The sequence below is a fragment of the Equus quagga genome, chromosome 1 (genome assembly GCF_021613505.1).
Source record: "Equus quagga isolate Etosha38 chromosome 1, UCLA_HA_Equagga_1.0, whole genome shotgun sequence".
NCBI lineage: Eukaryota > Metazoa > Chordata > Mammalia > Perissodactyla > Equidae > Equus > Equus quagga.
The window spans coordinates 85,000,986-85,020,869 of record NC_060267.1 but is presented as its reverse complement, the minus strand read 5'-3'; the positions used below and the strand labels follow the sequence as shown (position 1 = coordinate 85,020,869).

Below are 19,884 nucleotides of genomic sequence, written 5' to 3'. Positions count from 1 at the left end.
GACCAACGTAGAACTTAGAATTAGTTTGTAAGCTGTGCTATCTTCTGACAGTTTTTAAACTTTTTTAGCACATAAATTGAATAGTTGCATTCCTGACTGTGTCAGTTAGTGCTATTATAATTTCTCAGAGATAGGGGTCCTCCTTGAAGCCATATTCTTTGTATGGGGGCTGGCGCCCAGCCAGGGATGTGGCCTGCAGCCTGAGTTTCTCCAGGCTGCGGGAGCACCCCATCTCTTGTGCAAGGTAATTGGTCCACTCCATCCCCAACATACCTCATGCTGACTAGAGGCAGTGCATGGTGCGGTGAAGCGAGGAGTCCTGAAGTCCTTTGCAGTTTCTCTCAAATTGTTAATCTGGGGAACAAAGCACTGATAGATTTTGCTGGTATTAGCTTTTTCTTCTTTTTTAAAAATTTGGGTGAATGTTTGAAAATCATGAATCAGCCAGTCACCGTTATTAATTGAAGAGCTGGGAATACCTCGTTAATGTATTTTTAAAACTGGTGTTGGACCCTCTGTGTATTTCAGGTTAATACTTTTAAGCAGTTTTCAGCACGTTTATCTCACTTTATTCTCGTTCTCCTCGGACCTTCGTAGCCATATCACTTGTATAAAATAGGCTGAGATATAGTGACTGTAAGCTGTGGTCTCAGTATACAAAGGTAAGCTCTTTTATTTTCTGATTAAAGAGAAAAATAATTAAAAATCAATGAACACAACATGCATATATGACAATCATATATGATGTATTTGATCTCTTAGGTCTTATGTCATCACATTACCTTTAAAATTTTTATGATCTAAATGTAAAATAATTATTTTCAGCATTTGTTTTAATACCCTTGTAATTACTTTCTATTCAAGACATGTCACATTTGCTGAGTTGTGTGTGTGTGTGTGTGTAGAAACTTAGAGCATATATGTGAATTACACACACGTATCTGTTTAGATAAAAGAATTCAATGGTGGGAAGAGTTCACCTAAGAAGATTTTAATGTCAGGGCACTCTTTTGGCCAAAGTACTAGAATTTCATAAGCAGCAAGATTGGTAACAGTACCGGCAGGATGCATTTATAAATAGCTGTTACGCAAGCTGAGGATCAAAGTGCCAATTTCTCAAGGAGAGAAATGAAAATCTCTGATCTGTGTTGTATGCCCTAATACAACAGCAGCAAGAAGCCATAAAAAAAAGCAATAGAAAATGAAAAAAAATATTAAGGTAACTATGGAAAAATATATAATTGACTGAGTTAAGCTAACTGTTTGCAGAACCAGCTTTGGCAAGACTCAGAATGGTAAATACCCAGTCTGCAGAGACCAAATAGACACGGCAATTCATCTGTCTTTTCTAGGTTAGGTATCTAGATGATTTATTTCCCACCTTATTCAACCATCATGGAGTTCATTTAAAAGATGTGAGTGTTAGGCCAAATATTTTAGTAAGGATTTTCTTCATTTAGTGTGTCCCATAAATGCATTTCTTATGTGTTAGATGTTCTATGCTAAGGCTGTATTTTATATATGGAGATTAAAATGAATTTTTATGTTGTATGTTTGTCTCTAAGTAGCAGTTTTCTTTTTATTACTAACTTTGAAGGTTACTGGGACAACTTTTTTTTTTGCCATACAGAATCTGTATGTATGTTGAATGTGGCTTTGGCATCTATAAAAGGTTGGATGAGGTCTAGCTGACTCACACCAAGTACATTTCAGTGCTGATCAAACAGCCGAGTGCCAGTGATGCGCCAGGTCCTTCTCTGGGTGCTAGTGAAACGAGGCTCTGCCCAGCGGAATCATTTTAAGTCTGAGAGTCTCCTTGTTGTTGGAATTGGGCCTATTGTAAATATCCTAGGTTGGGAGACAAATAATGCATCAGGAGTGTCAGAAGATAACTAGTTAATAGTTTATTTATAAATTATTTAATAATATGGGCCCTCTGACATCACTGAAATGGGCATCATTTGGAAATTCACTCATTTTCTATATTTCCCAGGCAGTTTTGACAGCCTGAAATCAACTCTGGTTTATGTTCATGGACCTCTATCCAAGTAAGTGAACTGAATGAAATGAATAACAAATACCCTGGTCCTTTTTAAGCAGTTTTATAGGTTAGCAAGGAGCAAAGTAGTTAATTTATTTAAACACTGACCACATTTTTTTGATGACAAATGAGGGGAATTGTACCCTTATACTCAATCATTCATTAAGACTTCCCTGTTTCTTAGATTTTATTAATGACAGCAGTGGAGGTAACTTTTCAGTAGTGAGTTAGGGGAATGAGCTAAGACTCCCCGACCCCAGCAGTTAGATTTCTAGCAATCTAGAGCCCTAAAAACCGGGATGTTAAGAGCAGTTACAGCTGAAAACCACCTGCTCTGTGAATGGTCTTCCTATAACTCCATTCAGTGCAAGCCAGTGACTCCTTGGTGGTGGTGGCCCAGGGATGAGGGTCTCTGTGACGTCATCCAGAACAAGAAAGGTCCTATTGTATTCATACTCATACGCTGTAACGATCTGATACCGTGCCATCCAGTGACGTAGACTTCTCAGTGTTACCAGGAGACCTGGAAGGGAGATGGGTGGTAAATGAATAAGAACCGCAGAGCCAGGAAACTGTCTGCCGCTGAGGTGAGTTTTGATATTGATGTGTTTCTCTCTAGCAATTATTTACAGAGCACACAGCTAGTACTTCTTATGTAAGAATGAATCCCTTCCTTTCCTAACAGCATTTTCCAGAAAGACTGTCTTAAGTCAAGAATTCAGGTTGAGTTAGTTGTAAGAATAGACATCCTTTCCCACATTATCATTTTAGGTAGGAGCTAACGTCTTCCATTGATGCTTGAAGCAGTGATCTTCGGAGATTTTTAAAAATAGCACCATAATGCAAATTAGGTTATGTAAGCTTTACAGCACAGCTAGAAATAGGGACTAGAAACCATGTGGGAATCTGGGCCAAAGTATTTCTCTGCCTCCAGCAGATTCCTCTGGGGCCTAGGAGTTAGATGAGTTAATACACATAAGTGCTTTGCATAGAACCTGGTGCATAGTAAGTACCCAGTACATGTTGGCTGTTCTTGCTGTGGTTGGCTGAAGTGACAGAAAGTATGTGAGGGAGGCAAGGCCATGCTGGCAGGTAGGTGAGAAGCAGGTGTGTGGCCTGCTTGGGGGTGCTGCATTGGATCCTTGTGCTCCCAGGCTTTGGGCAAGGACTCCCAGCATCCAGAGATTAGACAGCAAACGGAAAGCAGACATTCGGTGAGAGCTCGTGGTGGCAAGGCCACCGTGGGTCCACGCTGAATGAAAATGCTCACGAGTCTGTTGTGGTGGCTAAATCATTGGCCAGTCTGCTGCCAGGGCTTTGTCAATGCTTGCTTTCAGATTTAACTGTGCTTAGAACTTCAAAAGGGCTGAGCTTAAACATCAACCTACTGATTCCAAGCTTCCTACCAGTGCATTAATAAGAAAAAAAGTGTGTGTTTGATTACAGCTAGTCCCAGAATCCAACATCCAGAGCTCACTAGCAGGTAGAAAGCGAGTGATTATAAACCACGGAAAAGAAAGAGGAGACTGGGTGTATGCTTAGAAGGCTGTTGACTCATGTTTCTCTGAAGAGCATTCTTGCAGCTTCTCTCTTCCAGTTTGCTTCTCCCCTTTGGGGAAAAAAATCAGTACTCATCACCACACGAGTCCTCCCTTCTGTCTGTTAATCTTGGAAAAAACATATCTGTCTATTAATCCATCTGAGACCCTCTATCCTCTTATCTATCTATGTAGACAGTTGGGAATTTGCTTTTCAGCAAAAGGAAAAATGGGCAGATGGTGAAATGGACGCTGTTGGATTGAATAGAAGGTCTACATCTTACTGTCCGTTCCTGGCTCGCCTGTGTGGTGGACTTCAGGAGCCTCTGAAGAAAGTTGGGCAGATGCGTCCTTGTCTCTTGGGAGGAGATGAGCTAAGTGGGGATACAGATTGAGTACAGTGATGCTCCAAGGTTATAGAAATTGTGTAGACAAGGGCTGAGAATTACCTTTAAAGGCAAATAAGATAGATGTGCAGTATAGTTGAGAGGCTTTTCTTAAATCCAGGAGATATTTGAATAACGTCTTGGCAAACGTTACTCCATTCCTCAACTGTAGCTGTTCAGTGGAATCACTGCCTCCTTGAGCCAAGGCTAAGGGAGGACCTCTTTTTTTGCCTTGACCAGTCAGTTATTAACATCTTCATTACTTGGTCCTTCTAAGGAAGGTATTGGTCTTTCCTGACAGAACTTTGCCATTTCTGCAGACAAACTGTGCTGCCTCTGTGGGTGGGGCGAGTGGCGATTGCCACCATCTGCCTAGGCAGCTTAAAGGAGTCTGATTAGCATATCCTAGCTGGAGATGTGGTCCTGAGTCATCTTTTTTGCCGCTTATGGCCTGTGGGAGGTAATGGGATTAGCCTGGCTGCTGTGAGGACATTCTCTTAGCACTGCCTAGGAGCCCAGTCTCTCTCTGCTTCGTTTCAGTTTCTCCTACCTTGATCTTTTTATGGTTTGGATGGACAGTCTCTGCATTAAAATGTCAGCTAAATGTCCCAGATAATTAAGTTAACAGAAGCCTTTAGTTTAGGTCATTTTGGGCCGTGGGCAGCAGTAGATTGAAGAAGCAACAATGGAAGAAAGGAAAGAGAGGGAAGAAAGATGCTTAAATTGGTATTTGTGTGTGCCAGGCCCCTCAACATTCTTCTTAATTTTCAACCAACCTTCTCAGAGGTGGTATTATCCCTAGTTTACACATGAAAAAACTGAGGCTCAGAGTTAAGTGCTAGAATCAAGAATGAAACCCAGCTCTGTTCAGTGCCAGAGCCTTTTCCCACTACCCCATGCTCTGGATTGGAAGTCTGAGAATGAAGGTGAGGAGCACGTCAGGCGACAGAAAGGAGGTGTGCAGGCAGCGGGGCAAGGGCAAATGGAGCTGTAGGAAGGGCCTGCCACACCAGCCAGGGCCTCACTGCCACAGGACCTTGTCAGCTCCCAAGCTCAAACCTCGATCCTAGATTCCTGTGCTGCAGTCTGACTCAAGGTCATTTTAGACCAGATATCCTGGCCTAAAATAGGGCTATTTTCTTTTGAACCGATTAGAAAAGACTGTTTAACAAACTGGAAAGATAGACTGGAAAGCTAAGGTGTGGCTCTGTTAACAGGAAGCTTTTGTATTACAAGCTTGTTTTTCTGTTTGAATATCAATGACAAATTGAGGTATATGTTTTCATTTAGCTAATGCTTTCTGAATACCCTCTCTCTGCCTGGCCTGAGGTTGGTGATGGGGATGTCTTAAAAAATCTGAGCCAGACTCTGAAGGAAGGCTGGTGAGGCTTTGGGTCCCTGAGTAAAAGGAAGAGAGGCACAGAGGGGTAGAAGCCCAGGTTTGGGGTGTAAGTGTAGGGAGGTGTCCCTGCACGAGTGCTAAGCAGAGATGAGGGGAGTGGCAGATTGCAGTAGCCTGTTCTGATTGCACGAGTTTCCCCCAGACGAGGCTTCAGGGAATGCTGCCAGCCTAGAGTGAGTAGGCTTCCCTCTAGGTTGGGCCATGGCTTGGCCAGCCCTCGGATGGCTTTGAGGTGTCTGAATTGCTGCCTGTGAGCCGCTCTGCTGGACTTGTCTGATTCTCCCACTGCTGCGCAGCCCTTCACCAGTTCCTTTGCTAATGAAAGCCAACTGGGTCTCTGCTCAGGGGTAGGTGGCTGTGGGGATGGATACAGAATCCTCTTCGGGAAAAGATATTCTGCCTTTCCAAGTCATCACCATCCTTGGCAGTTGGCCATTTTTCTGAGCCACCTGCCATTATCCTGGAGGGGTACAGGAGGGAGGAACCTTTGTTAAACCCAGGTCATATGAGTTCCACAGCAATGACTTGTGTGTGAGGGAGAATGAGGACTTGGCATTTGTTGAATACAACACTTAGCGCAGCCCTTTCCCAGCATCATTCCATTTCCTGCTCTACCCATCCAATTTAGAAAAGCAGCAAAGCATGGATAATTGTTCCCACTCTACAGACAAGGAAGTTGAAGCCAGAGACCTCTCCAAACCACCCAGCTTGTTTGTGGCAAAACATTGTGGCTCCTAATTAGTGAGTTTTTAACCACACAGATGAAATAACATTTCTTCTACTGTTTTTAGAGTTAACAGAAGCCCTTTCTTAGGGATGGGATTTGAACTCTACCACAACTGTGGGATCTAGAAATTTTCTCCTTTTACAGATGAAATAGGTGGAGGCTTAGACAAAATGACTTGCCCAAAATTATACAGCTAGTCAGTGGCCGAGCCCACCCATTCTGATAGCGCTGCACTAAATACTGGCGGTTTGTGTTGCTGTTCTGGACTGCTGCCTCTCCTGTTTTCCAGACTGTTTGGCAAGAGTTTCCTCCCTTCTCTATGATGCGTTCTACTTACCTTTCTTCCAGACTTCTGGTATATAACCTGTGTTGTTTGAAACAAAACGGGTAAAAACCAACCCATCTCTCCCTGACCCCTCCCCTCCCCTCCCCGTGAGAGAAAAAAGAATCCAGACTTTAGGTTCATTCCTTCTCCTGTTCCTTTGGAAGAATTGTTAGCTTGCTCCTGGGCAAGGTGACTGACTGGTCCGCCTTAAGTGGAAACCAGTAATTACCTTTGGAGAGATCCCCAGGGGCTGGAACAGGGGAAGAGAGATGCTGGGGGAAGTGTGCTTTTTATGTTCAGCTTCATCCACATTTTGGTTGTTGGCTGTCTTCTGTTCCTGGTTAAGCCTTCATTATGTGCTCTAAGCAAAGGTCACCCTTACAGTGACACATTTCCCAGAGCACTCTGACACCGGGTCTCATTGGACCTCTCCATCGTGTGGATAGTCTCAGGAGTTGCCCAGCTTTCCAACATTCTTCATGCCCTTGGAGTTTATACGAAGGGAAATATGTGGACATCATCTGGGAGGTGAAAAACTTCTGGAAGGTGGCACCTGAGGAACTCAGGAAAACTGAAAGCACCTGAGTTTGATTGAGGCTGGTGAAGGGGAGACCTGAGGAGGACATGACCTTTCCATCAGCTGTTTGAAGGGGTTATATTTACTTGTTGTATATGGTTCCAGGAGGGTAGAGAGAGTTATAGGAAGCCAGTTGGGCAGTTCGAGCTAAAGTGTGCCTCCCAGGATGATGGATGGGGCTGCCTTGGGAGAGTAGGTATGGTGAGAGGTGAACTCTGTGTTCCTGGGAGTGGTTAAGCAAGAAGCCAATTGTCTGGATAGTGCAGAGGAAATTCTTCATGGGATGTCAGTTGGGACAGAACACTGATGTGATTGGTGACATTGCCAAGACCACTTCTCCCCTCTTGGGCATATGGATTTATTGAGAAACATTCAGTGTCACCTAATGCTATTTACCAGGCTCTGTGTTGGGGGAGAAGGAGCTATTGGAGAAAGTGTCAAGATTTTCAGCTTAGACAGCTGAGAAGGTGAAACCACTGACCAAGATGGAGAGCACAGGAAGGGGAAGGAGGATGCCCAGAGCCATCTTCCGTGGTTGGGAGAAACTCTTCAGCAGGTCTCCCACTCAGTCTCGGAGAGGAGCCAGGCCTGTGAAGAGACTGATGCACAGGAAGAGACGTTCTTAGAGCTTTGTAACTTACAGAGAGTCAGAGGGGCTCCAATAGACATGGCAAAGGCTTCCCAGTGAAACTGGCCTCCAGACTGAGTAGGAGTTTGCCTCCTAGGGTAGTGAGGAGGAGACTTCAAGAAGGGGGCATAGTGTGCATGCAAATGGGACGGCCTTCTCAGGATTGCACGAGGGTCCTTGTTAATGGGAACTGGGATGGCTAGGAGGGTGAAGTGGTAGATAGGATGTGTAGTTTGGGGCCACATTGTGAGAGGCCCTGGGTGCCCTTCAGGGAGTCTCATGTTCCAAAATGGTGAGAGAATTCTGGAAGATTGATTTGGTCAGTTGGATGGGAAAGGACTAGAGGCAGGCGCAGAAGCTGTTGTAGATGCCCAGATGAGGGATGAAGGAGGCTGCCCGAGGGTGGCAGCAGAGGGGTGGAGAGGCAGGAATGGTGTCTCTCCATAGGCCAGGCTCCTCTCCTGGGCCAGGTGGGAAAGTGGGCCCAATGCATCCAGCCTGGGGCCAGGGAACTACAGTGCCCATCAAGGGGAGTGGATGCCTGCCCCAGCACTTCCCCTGGGCCACTGGTCAGTGGGAGACTGAGATGACAGTGGTGCCTGGAACCAAGATGGGGAAGACAGAGGAAGGGAGGAGGATGCTGACAGGGTGGGGGGGGGGGAGTGATGAGGAGAGGAGTTGCAGTGTAGCAGAGTCCATCTCTATTGGGCTGGGAAATAGGGGTTTGATGGGCCCAACTCTTTCATGGATGGAGGGATATGAGCCCCCTTCTTGTGCTCTCTGGGAAGCATGTCTTTGAGCAATAGATAGAGAGTTTTGCAGGCTGGTCAGTCAGCATCCTGCCCTTTACCTTAGTTTCTGCTCTGCTGGGCTCGTCAGTCAGAGGGAGTGACAGGCAGCGGGTGTTCATTCATACAGCAGCCTTCTGCTTTAGAATTAATGTTTTGGTTTCTTTGTCTGGACAAGGGCCAGAGCTCATTGGATTCAGCAGCTGTAGAACATGGTCTTTAGCCAGTGGGAAGGTGCAGACTTGCTCTACGGAGTACTTTAAGGAGGGGAAAAATGTCAAATTGTAAGATTACTAGAGGATTTGCTTTGGGCCTCAGTTTTGTGTCTGTCTCAGTCCTGCCACCTCTGGTTTGTCCTGGACAGGTGGGCAGGGAGACCTGAGGAGTCAGGGTGGGTTTCTGCACCTCTTTCTATAGCTCAGTTGGAGGCTAGGGTTAGAGAGGCAGCTGTGGTTTTTGAGCCTTCAGGTTGGAGCTATGAAAGGTTACAGGTATACTGAGACACAGGTCCCATCAGCCTTTAGGGGCCCAGAACCCCAGGGCCGGGTATGTCTAACCACAAGAGGCCTTGTCTGTTTACCCTAGTGGGCCACGCAGATATCACCTCTTTTGTGTGTGTCACAATGTGAAAATATGTGGGAACACTGCCTTAGCCCTGGTGTCGGCAAACTTTTTCTGTAAAGGGCCAGATAGTGAATCTTTGAGGTGTTGTGGACCATTTGCTCTGTCACAGCTACTCAGCTCTGCTGTTACAGCACCTGAACAGCCAGAGATGGTGCGTAAACAGATGAGCATGGCTGTGGTCCAACCAACTTTACTTAGAAAAACAGGCAGTAGGCCATATTTTGCCAACCCCTGCCTTAGTCTGTAGAGATTACTCACCTTTTGGCTTAATCATGACTGGAAACTTCCTCCCATTTGCTGCCCAGAACCATCCATCTTCCCACAAAGGCTTCCTGAGCATCTGTTTTGTGTAAGCACAGAGGATGAGCAAGGTAAGTCTGCCCATAAGGACCTTAGGTTTTGAGTGAGAGGTGAGCACTGACAGGGAGAGCAGGTGACTGAAAAAATACAGAGCAGGGCTCAGGGAAGTCCAAGGTGCTGGGGATCCAGAGGAGAGAAGGGCTGAGCCCTAGGAAAGAGGCAGCTCTGGAGAAGGAGTGGGCCCAGACGGCGGGTAGGGACAGTGTGTGTCAGATACCGAGAAGTGTGTAGTCACACAGGTACACTGACCCAGCCAGTGAAGGGCCCTGAGTGCCAGGCGAAGGAGCGTGGACTTCCTTCTCTGGGCAGTGGGGAGCCAATGAAAAGGCTGTGCTCAGGAGGGTAAAGTGCTCACAAATGCACTTTGGAAACATCCTTCTGGCTGTGTAACCAGGTCTGTGGTTACAAATGGTACCTTTCAGCTTAGTCTGGACTTTTTAGCCTAGCGTTTGGTTTCTGTTGGTACTAGCGTGGGAAAGACAGGCCCAGAGTTGGATGGTTTTGCTGGCTTCTGGCTTTAGTGGGCCAGGGAGCACCATACCTTTTTGAGATGGCAGGGCTTGACAGAATCTTCCATCTTCAGGCTTTTTCTCTCTTGCTATCCTAAAGACCACTGAAAAGGGCAAGATGAGTGAAACATTCTGTCTCGAATCTCATTTTGGCCTGGGTCCTTGGTGTGTGAGGGTAAAGTACGCTAGGGATGGGCTCCCCCTTGCTTCAGAATTGGGTCACGTGGCAGGAGAGCTTTATGGAGCAGATTCACTTCCTCTTTGCACGTGGCCAGGCCTGCAGCCAGCACACAGGGCAGGACTTTAGAGAGATGATGGTCTGTGCCCTCAGGAAACCTTGAGGCGAACTTGAGGCAGGACGCACATGTCTAACAGGTCACAGCAGATCCTGCTCAGGTGCATCACAGCTGCTCCAGGCCGGCCACGGGCCTGGGTTGGGTGCAGGCGAGATTGAGATGAAGCACTCTTGCTGCCTGCCCAAGGTGCTCAGTGTAGTTGGCGCAACGAGCAAAACCCGTAAATGTATACAGAGCACTCTCCTTTCCAAAGTGCTTTCCCTCAGAGAGGTTTCTAGGCAGGTGAAGGGAGCTACTGTTTACTGAGCATCATGAGGTGCCAGAGACGTGAGCCAGCATTCTCCTTTAATGTGAACAGAAGTCAGAGGGGGTGTGTGTTGCATGTGCAGTGAGTGACAGGAGCTGCCATGGAAGCGCCAGCAGGGACTGGAGGAAGACGACCTAATATGAGTGCCTGCACAGATGCTGTTTCATTGAAGCCCAGCAGGCCTGTGGGAGGAGGTGAGGATCACCTGCTGCTCAGGGAAGGGAAAGCACTTGCCCAAGGCCCCACAGCTGGGGGCGGGGGCACTAGCTCCACGCGGGGCTCTCCCAACACAGCTCTGGCAGCACTGTTCTGTGAACTGGCTTCCATGTGGCTTGGAGACAGTCTGGTCCTCTGGGGATCAAGTTAGGAGGTGAGGAGCTTGGCGCTGCCCGGAGCACTCAGTCAGGTGGGCCCTGGGGGAGACAAGCCCTGGGTGGAAGGGGACTTGGGAGGATGGTGGGGTGCCTAGGTAGTAAAGCACTGAAAACTTAGGGTTCTGGGTGCTGCCTGCTCTGGGTGAAGTTGTGTCTCGTCATCACTAAGAATCAGGTGAGGGTTATGGAAAGAAGTCATGGAGAACGCTGGCTGCTGTTGCTGGGCTTGTCTCTGTGGGGAACTTGCCTCTCCCATTTTGCTGCCTGGTTTTGTCTCTTTTGGGGACATGGGGGTGTTGCTCTCAGGCTCTGACTGTAGTTGTATTACTTTTCATCTCTAAGAAGGAGCCCTCCTTGAGTTTTCTAGGGGCATTTCTGGGCTCATGGAAGGGAATGGACAGAGGGAGGTTGGGCCTGGCTGTGGTAGATGGTGTGGTCTGTCCCTGGCTGTGATGCCAGATGTGGCCTTTTATCAGGCAGCTTAGTCCTCCGGCCTCATGGGAAGACTCTTGCAAGCAGGCACCGTAGTCACTTCTGGAGCTCAAGCCTGGCTCAGCTCCTTGCCCTGGCCCAGCCCACGGTCAGGCTTGATGCCATGTCTCATTTTCCTGCTTAGGGAAACAGGTGACGGTCAGAGAGTCCTTTTTTTTGACTCTAACCTAAATACTTCTGCTGTTCTGGAAAGTCAGATTTTTTTCCTTTTTGTTCATGGAAATGAATTAAGGAGAGAGACAGGAGTTTTAGATAGCTAAGACTATCTTTGAGAAGTCCCTTCTCCACTTGTAATTTAGGAAGCTGCATTTTAAGTGTGCAGCCTCTTTCCCCCTCTCCCAGGCAGCTCGAGCTCTCCACTCTCCAGACTGAGCACAGCTCCTCTCCTCCCTGAGAACTGGGTTCCTGCTGCTCACAAACACCCCTTGGGCTTAAGGAGTTTTGGTTTGGTGGGTCAGTGGCAAGACACATTGATCAAGAGACACTGGATTCCTTGATACCTTCGTGTCACTCTCTAAGCCTCCTTGAGTCCATCGTCTCACTGGCTCCCTCAGGCTGCGGCCCTGGCCCCTGAGATGGTGATGACGGCCCACACGAGGTATGATTTGGAGTTTAGCCAGGAAAGCCCTAGTTCCCCAAATACCTCTTCCCTCGCCTGACATGCCGGAAGTGCTGCCATTAGCTGCTGCATCCCTTTCCCTGACCATGGTGGCATCTCATGCTCAGACTAGCCCTCTGCGGTTCACACTGCACTCCTACTTCATAGAGGGGACACTGGGCACCACTTTTCCCCTGTTCACTTAACATGGTGGCCTCTCAACAGTGGGACTTTTCATGGCTATGTGGGAGGTGGCTAGGCTACCATTTATTACTACCTTTCCTGGAGATGAAGGTTTCTTTTTAGTAGCTCAACTGGGGAGGCAAATTGCAGGCATCCTCAAGGCCCTAACCAGGGGCCTCACTTTCTGCATCTCAGGAATTGAGGGTGGCCCTGGCCGTCTTGTGAACTCTCTCTAACCTCCAGACGGACTTCCTTTCCAAGGGTTTGAGGAGGCCAAGTGAATGCTGGGTTGAGGTGGGAATGCTCTGCCTTGGTCCTCTCATCTTCTACTGAGTCATGAGCCACCTTCCTTGGGCAGACTTCATTTACTTCGGCCGTTAGTAGTGTTTGTTTATCCTGTTTTCCCCAAAGTATCTTTGAACTCAGGCCTTTCACCAGGGACCCATCTGCTGGCCTGTTGTGCTGAACCTTTGGTCTAGCCACATCTTCAGGAGAAGACAGGTCTCCTAAGGTAGCCCTAATTAGGGCGAGGGCACTTCCAGGACCAGTGAGGCTGATGGGCCTGGTCCCAAGGGTGCTCTTGACAAGATGGACAGGGGAAGGCCTGCTCAGCCTGTTAGCCCCTTAGCCCAAGCCCATGCATTCAGGTCTGCCTGCTGTGTAGCATTCCTGGAGAGGGGTCTGTGAGGCTGGCTTCTCACTCACTCGAGGCAGAACTCATTGTCTGGGAAGGAGGCGGCCAGTCTAGACCTGAAGCCCCCGGCTCTTCAAGAAGGGGCTTCCCTCACAGAGGAGTGAGGTGGCTCTGCTCGGCCTTAGCCCTTCCTCCGCCCCGGGGGTTCAGGAGGTATGGAGAAGGCTGAGTGTAGTTGTGGGTAGAAAACCTCGCCCTCCTGCACGGTTACGCACACGACGTTGGCCTCCTGGCTGTAGCTCACTCACTCTGGTCTGGTGATGGCCACGGCAGTTTTTAGAAATCTATTTAAAATATCTATCTGTATCTATTTACTGTGTTTTTTCTGAATACGCAAGTGTAAATAGTATAATTTGCAGTGCAAAGTCCTTGGCAATAACTTTATGTTGTATATTATGTTTAAAAAACATTGGAAAACGTGACCACCGTGGATTGTCCTTCCCCTCTGGGGCAATGATTACATGTAGGACTCTGAACTTTACAAACCTTCGGCGTGGTTGAAGCAGCAGCCTGCATGTGTGGACTGTCACCAGTGCCTCGCCCAGAGATGCCTGGCCTTCATCCAAAGGGACTCTCTGCCACCTCGACTCCCACAGGCAGCACCCACACTGTGGCTCCTTCGCACTGACTGTGTTGGACTCTGCCATAGACTGACCCTCTTGTCTGGCTGCTGCAGTTTGTCTGTCATGCCCTGACATGTTGCATTTTCCCCATTTGGATGATTAAAAATAAAAGCTTCTGTCTTAAACAGCAATGGGCTGAACTGTTCTATGCAGGACCTACTCTGGTCAAACGAAGGCTCTGACTTTGATGAAAGGGTCAAGTGCAGGACCACTTCCTGGCCCTTATGACTTTCCTGGTCAGTACATGTGGCAGGATCTTTCCTTCATGCAAAGGGATGAGGGGACAAGGCCTGATTCCTGTTATGGTCCTTAAAACCCTCTGCTTCTCTGCTAATGGTGCAACAAGTTTACTCAGCCTGAAACTCACCCCGTACCCCGGCACAGCGAGTGGTGAGGGATCGATGCTGAGTGAGTCCTGAATCCTAAACCTGAGAATTTACCAGGCGCCTTTCACACACCTCACTCTCAATCCTCACACCTGTTGCCCAGGGTTGGTGTTACCCAGACATTACAGATCAGGACAGTAAGGCTCAGAGGTAAAGGGACTTGCCCAAGAACGTGAAGCTTCTAAATAGCAGTAGCAATTTGAATCCAGAGCCAGAGCTCTTCCTACTGCTGCTCCCCGTGTGAGGTTCCTGCAGTTCACCTGCCCCAGTCACTTGGAGCCCAAGACCACAGTGAGGCCTCAGCCCACAGAGGAATGAGAACAAAGAAGGGGTGGTCAGCCCAGGGCCTGCTGCTGCCCTCCAGGTAAGTGGAGAGCTGCGTGGACGAAGGCACTGGATGTTTTTGCTTCATTTTATAACTCAGGGCCCACCTTTCCCTGTACACTGTCAGTTTGGATTTACCACCACACTAGAACTGACTGAAGGAAGGGCTGACTGGGCCAGGCCCACTGCTGCTCCCCTGCCCAGGGGCCCTGCTTCCATCCTCATGGCCAGGTTTACCTTTCTGGGCTTGAGGAAGAGCCAGGCTTTCTTGCCCATGATTGGCACAGGGAACAGCCTGTTGAGTTGACACTGGGGAGTGGAGGGAGCATTCTTTCTCTTACTCTTGGGTCCTGGAAGAGAAGGTGGAGGTGGTGGTACTGGTAAAAAAGCTTGAAATCCCAGCTCTTGTGATCACAGCCACGCCTTTCACCTTTACTTTCAAATCTGGGGGCAACATCGCTTAACTCCCAGAGGTGTCTGACAACTGGAGGGAGAACACAAGAGAAAGGTCAAGAGCCTAAGAGAAGCTCAGCAACCCCTATGAGGTAGGCCTCGAAGCCACGGCACAGATAAAAGCTTGGAAAGGTTAAGAAACTTTCCATGGTAAGGTGTGCATCCAAGGTCATGGCCTGGCCTTGAACCCAGCGTTTTGGCCCCAAGAGTCCAGGTGTGCTGCTTGTAGTGAAGTGCTGTGAGAGTTTATACCCACCTGCTGCCCCCACGGTCATCTTAAAGCAGCCACCCTGCTTGTCATGGGGAGTTAGAGATGAGCATTAACATCCTAGCTGTGTGGCCTAAGCCAGGAACCTCTCCATGGGCTCAATTTCTTCCCCTATAAAATGGGGGAAGGGTAGAGAAGTTAGTGCTCAGTCCTCTTGTTCTGGGAGCGAGGGCCTCAGTCATTCTGTGTGATCCTAGTCCTCATGTCTGTCTGCTTCCCTGATTCTCATCACCCCGCGATAAATCTTAGAGATTTGAATCCCAGTGTCAGAATTAGGCGCATCTCTGAGCAAGTGAAACATCCATCAGACAGATGAGGATATAGGCTCTGAGAAGCCAGCTGACTCTCCCAGGCCACAAGGGGCCCATGTCACCTACTTAATCCCCTCTGTGTTGACTCTGGTTCTCACAACTGTTGCGTCAGTTCAGAGCTGCAAGTGGTGTTCTGGGCTTATTTTTAGTTCCTGTGGATTTTTCTTTCCTTTACTCCCTTCATTGCTCACTCCTGCCACTGCGACTTGGAATTCAGAACAGACTGGGTGACAGCACTCCTGGGAGACTTTGAGGCAGATGTCACTTGCCTTTCACTCTGAGCCACCTCCTTCTTCCTGAGAGTTAATAAATAACAAAGTTCTGGAGATCAGCTTAGGTTCAACAGGATCTGCTAGTCAGTCCACTCAGCCTTTTGTGTATTTTCACTGACCTTGCGAGCAGCCCTGAGCACAGTCAGGGAAGAAACTGGCCATGGTCAGAACCAGGATCTGAGTTTTCCATCACGAAGCCTCATGCTTTTTGCTCTTCCTACCACAGTTCCCTCCCACCACCCACCTTTTTGCCCCACTTCCCGGCTTCTTAAAATCGACGCTTGCTTGTCTCTGCTTCCTCCCCTCCCACCCCTCACCCACCACAGTCTGGCCCCTCTGCTGCCCACTCACCTCTGAGTCTGCTCCCACCCAGGCGCCAGCAACTTCCCAGTCACCAAATCCAGTGAGCCTTTTCCGGTGCCGCACTCATTCCCAGGAAGAGCTTGCTCATTGTCTCAGGATGTCCACAGCCTTGCTCCCTGCTCCATGCCCTCTCTCTTCATCCTTGAATGGCAGTTCTGGGCCTCCGTCTAGCCCTTGCTTAAGTACATTCCCTGGGCAGTCTTACCCACTCTCCTAGCTTCAGCTTACATGCCACAGAGCAGGGGTTCTCAACCAGGGGTGATTTTCTCCCCTAGGGAGCATCTGGCAATACGTGGAGATGTTTTTGGTTATGACAGTTGTTGGTGTGTGGGGGGGCATCTAGCGGCTGGAGGCCAGGGATGCTGCTCAACAGCTCTACTGCACGGGACAGCCCCCCACAACAAAGAATTAGCAATACTGTTGAGGTTCAGAAACCCTATGGTAGAGATGCCCACACAACTGCCGAGCGCAGATTCTGGACATCTGCAACCTACATTTCCAAGACTATGTCAAATGCATAAACTGAAAGCTGACTTTATCTTCCTCTTTTGTCCTCCCCTTTCTCTCACCAAGTTTTGTTGACTCTCCAGGAATTTTTTTAAAATCTGGCCTCCCTATTCTATCACCTCCCTTCAGACTCAATTTTTCTTTCTCCCAATCTTTCTTCCTTAAAGGACTGACACGGAACTTCCCAAAGTGTTTCTAAGCAAGTGCCTTAAAACCCTCCAGTGGCTCCCCTTCACCGCCAGACTTCTTGGCCTGGATGGCCTCAACCTAATGATCCCGTGTCATCTCGATCACCCCGCCTCAGACTACAGTGCTGTTTCTTCCACCTAAATGTTGTTGTCTTGCTCCTCCATCCAGCAAATCCCCTTGTCACTGCAGAAAACTGTCACTACCACTTCGCTTCCCTTGCAATTACACATTTGCTCCCTGTTCTCACAGGATCCCAAACACCTGGTACAGCTCTCGGCGTACAGCTCTCGGCGTACAGCACTCGGCGTACATCACTGCAATTCTTCTTCTCAGTCTGGGTCTCAACAATAACTAGGGGACCTTCTTGAGGGCAGGGACCCCATCTGAGTCACTAATTTAGGCCTGTATGCCGAGGCTGACTGGTATATGGCCTCCTTTCTCCGGGCCAGGGCACAGCTGAGGGATGAGGATTTCTGCCAAGTCCCTACACTCCTGAATACTGGGACCCTTGGAACTAGAAAAGCCTACAGCAGGCTGGCGATTCTGGACTCTTCCCTTGTTGGCGAGGAACGTGGATCCCAGAAGTATGTCTTCCAGTCTTTGAACGGCAAAGGGATCCCAACTATGCTCTGGAGCCCTTGCCATGGCCCAGGCCCCTTGCTAGGCCCAGGTTCAGTGCCGTGGAGAGAAGACAGGGCAGGGGCTCACTCACCACCTCCCCTCCTTCACGGCCCACAGCTCAGTCTGCCTGCATCCAAAGGCTGGGTGTAGGTGGGCTCCTGGAGGGCAGGTCAAGCAGGGAGGGGAACCCTAGGGTTGGGAAAGCATTGCTCTTCCTGCTGCAGAGAAGTGGGGTGAAGTGGTAAAGAGGACAGCAGAGGGTCTGGGAGCCTCATCCTTATGGTGCAGGAGTGTGGGAGGACCACCATTTCTCAAAGATGCATCTGTCCACGCCACCACTTTTCCTGAAAATTTTAGGGGAGTATGACTAGAGCCCAAGTACTGCCCTTCTACTCTGTAGCTATCTCCCCTGCACATTCACGTTTGGGCCTGGAATTCCCTCTCCCTCTGCCTAGGGAAATGCTTTTGTCTTTCAAGGCCTAACTACACCTTCACGTCCTGTAAGACTTCCCTAAACCTCACACCCACACAGTGTCTCACCCGTTCCCGCGGCACTTGAGTTCTCAGAGAGGGGACGAAGAAGGCACAGGCGTCAGCCTCCCAGAGGTCGAGCCCGTGTCTCCTCTCCCCGCACACGGCCTGGCACGCAGCTGCTCAGTGTCTGAACGGATGCATGGGGAGGCGCTGCCCGATGCTCACGCCTATCTGACCGCACAGAGGGTGGTCTTCTCTGACTGCCTGGGGGAGGGGAGGCAGGAACACGTAATGATAAAACTGGTTTTTACAAAGCAATGTTGTTTGTACCAAAATATTTAATGAATATGCTGTTAAAATAAAACCAACAAAAGAAACAGTAATACAATTTTACTGGTTTATGTTTCAGTTCATAAAGTTGACACACGGAAACTACCCTAGCACAATGGCCACGCACCTAGTTTAGATGGGCTTACACCTGTTTTGGTAACTGAACAAGACACAGAAAGCGGTGGAGGGGATCCCAGTTTGGGGGGTAGGGGGTTGCCACTTGTTACCTCCCTTATCACAGATGACCTCAGCAAGTGTTAGTACAGCCAACAGGAAAAGATACAAAACAACCCAAGGGTCTTTATATACAAACCAGTGCTTCTTGTAACCAGCTACCTCCACACCACATGCGAAGACGACAAAATCATCTGTGAGACAGCCTGTCAGCATATCACCATATAAATTAAAAATCCAAGTTATTTTTTTTTAAAAAAGGTGCGAAAACCTCGCTTCCATAGTTTTGAAGTGAGAACTTGCAGCCCATCAGAACAGTGAGGTTCACATCCAGCCACCTCTGGGGAGGGCCTGGGGCCCAAGCAGGCAGAGAGGGACACAGGCCAGTAGGATGGGGGCCTCTCGGCACGTGCGTCCTGTACATACTCACATTCACACAAACACACACACACAGCTCAGTGTCTCTCTCATTTGTACAACCTGTTGTGCAAAAACATACGAACCATGAAGTGAGGGAGCTCTTCACAGCTCTCCTAACAGCAGTGGGGAGAGCAGTGCCCAGCCAACCTTGAGTGAAATTAAGTGCCCAAGTAGCCACATGATTAAGTTGTGTTCATCAGTCCTAGTCTGGGGTTTAAACACTGTCGATTGGGCGCATTGGGAAAAGATATTTTTATATATATATGTATATATATATATATGTACACACACATGACACATTAAACAAAATAAGATTTCTCCATGTTGTGATTAACCCAGTCTCAGTCGGTCAAGTCGCCCACCCCAGCCCTGTGAAGTCATTTTGGCAGCTAACACTACAAAACAACAGGAACTATGTGAGTTGCATAGAATTGATAGAAACATGAATGATGCCAAACCAAAAACCTGTGCATCGCATAGTTTTAACAAAACTAGGTGGCTTCAGCTCCAAGAATGAAACCCTCCTGTTTAAAACAAAGTGCTTCTCTGTGTCTACCTGGAGGACCCTCTGCTGGCACTGAAGCAGACAGGAGTTATGTGAGTCACTGATCCCCTGGCTTCCTGCCCGCACCCCTCCCCCCCCACCCAATATATATATAATACGTATATTAAAAACAAAAAAAAGATTAAAGGTTTAGGAAAAAACCAACAGCCTAAAGGATCCCCAAACTCTGATAATGTCAACTCAGCCTCTGAGCTGGGTGAGGTGTTGACCGACAGTGGGAAGAGGCCTAGAGTCACCCGGAGGAGTGATTTTCTAGAGTGCATCCAGAGCGTCAGTTGAGCTAGCAGGCCGGTTAGTATCAGTAGTTTCGAGAGCCTCACCCCAGAGGCTGCCTGCTTCGTGAGCTCTGTCCACTGACCTACCAACATGCTTCTATGGATCTGACTTAAGTACATTCTGGTCCTGGGACATGTCACAGAATCACACATCTGGCCAAAGAAGGCAACAGCAGGTGCCGTGTTTCTGAAGGTGTCTGGAAGCAGCAGCCGCTCTCAACAAGTCTCTTTCCCTTGAACCCCAGTTGCCGTCTTGATGGAGCTCAGCGTCCGGTTAAACCATGTCTTCTTGGCTGCCTGGACCTCGTTTAGCGCAAGGCCTAAATGGTGCTCCAAGTCCTGCAAGAGGAACAGTGTACATGACGATGCTGGGCTCCAGTGTCAATGACAATGCCTGCCCAGAGCTGAGCCAAGACAAGAATTCAATCTATTTACTCTTGAGAGACCTCTAGAAATTCCCCCAGTCTCAAACTGGCATAG

The 19,884-nt window shown here is 48.6% G+C and overlaps 2 protein-coding genes across 11 annotated transcripts in view; one reads left to right on the top strand and one right to left on the bottom strand.

Moving 5' to 3' along the window:
- STRBP (spermatid perinuclear RNA binding protein) overlaps positions 1-13,603 on the top strand; it is a 135,055-nt gene extending 121,452 nt beyond the window's left edge. The window contains exons 18-20 of one of the 7 annotated variants that reach the window (XR_006891808.1): positions 529-662; positions 1,994-2,048; positions 2,551-13,603. Coding sequence is in view for 1 of the 7 variants with exons in the window: in XM_046684475.1 (XP_046540431.1) it covers positions 529-533 (5 nt within the window). In the remaining 6 variants the exon portion in view is untranslated. Of the gene's footprint in view, positions 1-528 lie in introns of all 7 variants that reach the window. The other 6 variants (XR_006891812.1, XR_006891798.1, XR_006891788.1 and 3 more) reach the window with 6 other exon arrangements.
- A 4,357-nt stretch (positions 13,604-17,960) lies between these two features.
- RABGAP1 (RAB GTPase activating protein 1) overlaps positions 17,961-19,884 on the bottom strand; it is a 160,099-nt gene continuing 158,175 nt past the window's right edge. For all 4 annotated transcript variants that reach the window (XM_046684412.1, XM_046684420.1, XM_046684434.1 and 1 more), the window contains one exon: positions 17,961-19,743. In XM_046684412.1, coding sequence (XP_046540368.1) covers positions 19,621-19,743 — 123 coding nt within the window. In that variant the 3' untranslated portion in view covers positions 17,961-19,620. The remainder of the gene's footprint in view (positions 19,744-19,884) is intronic.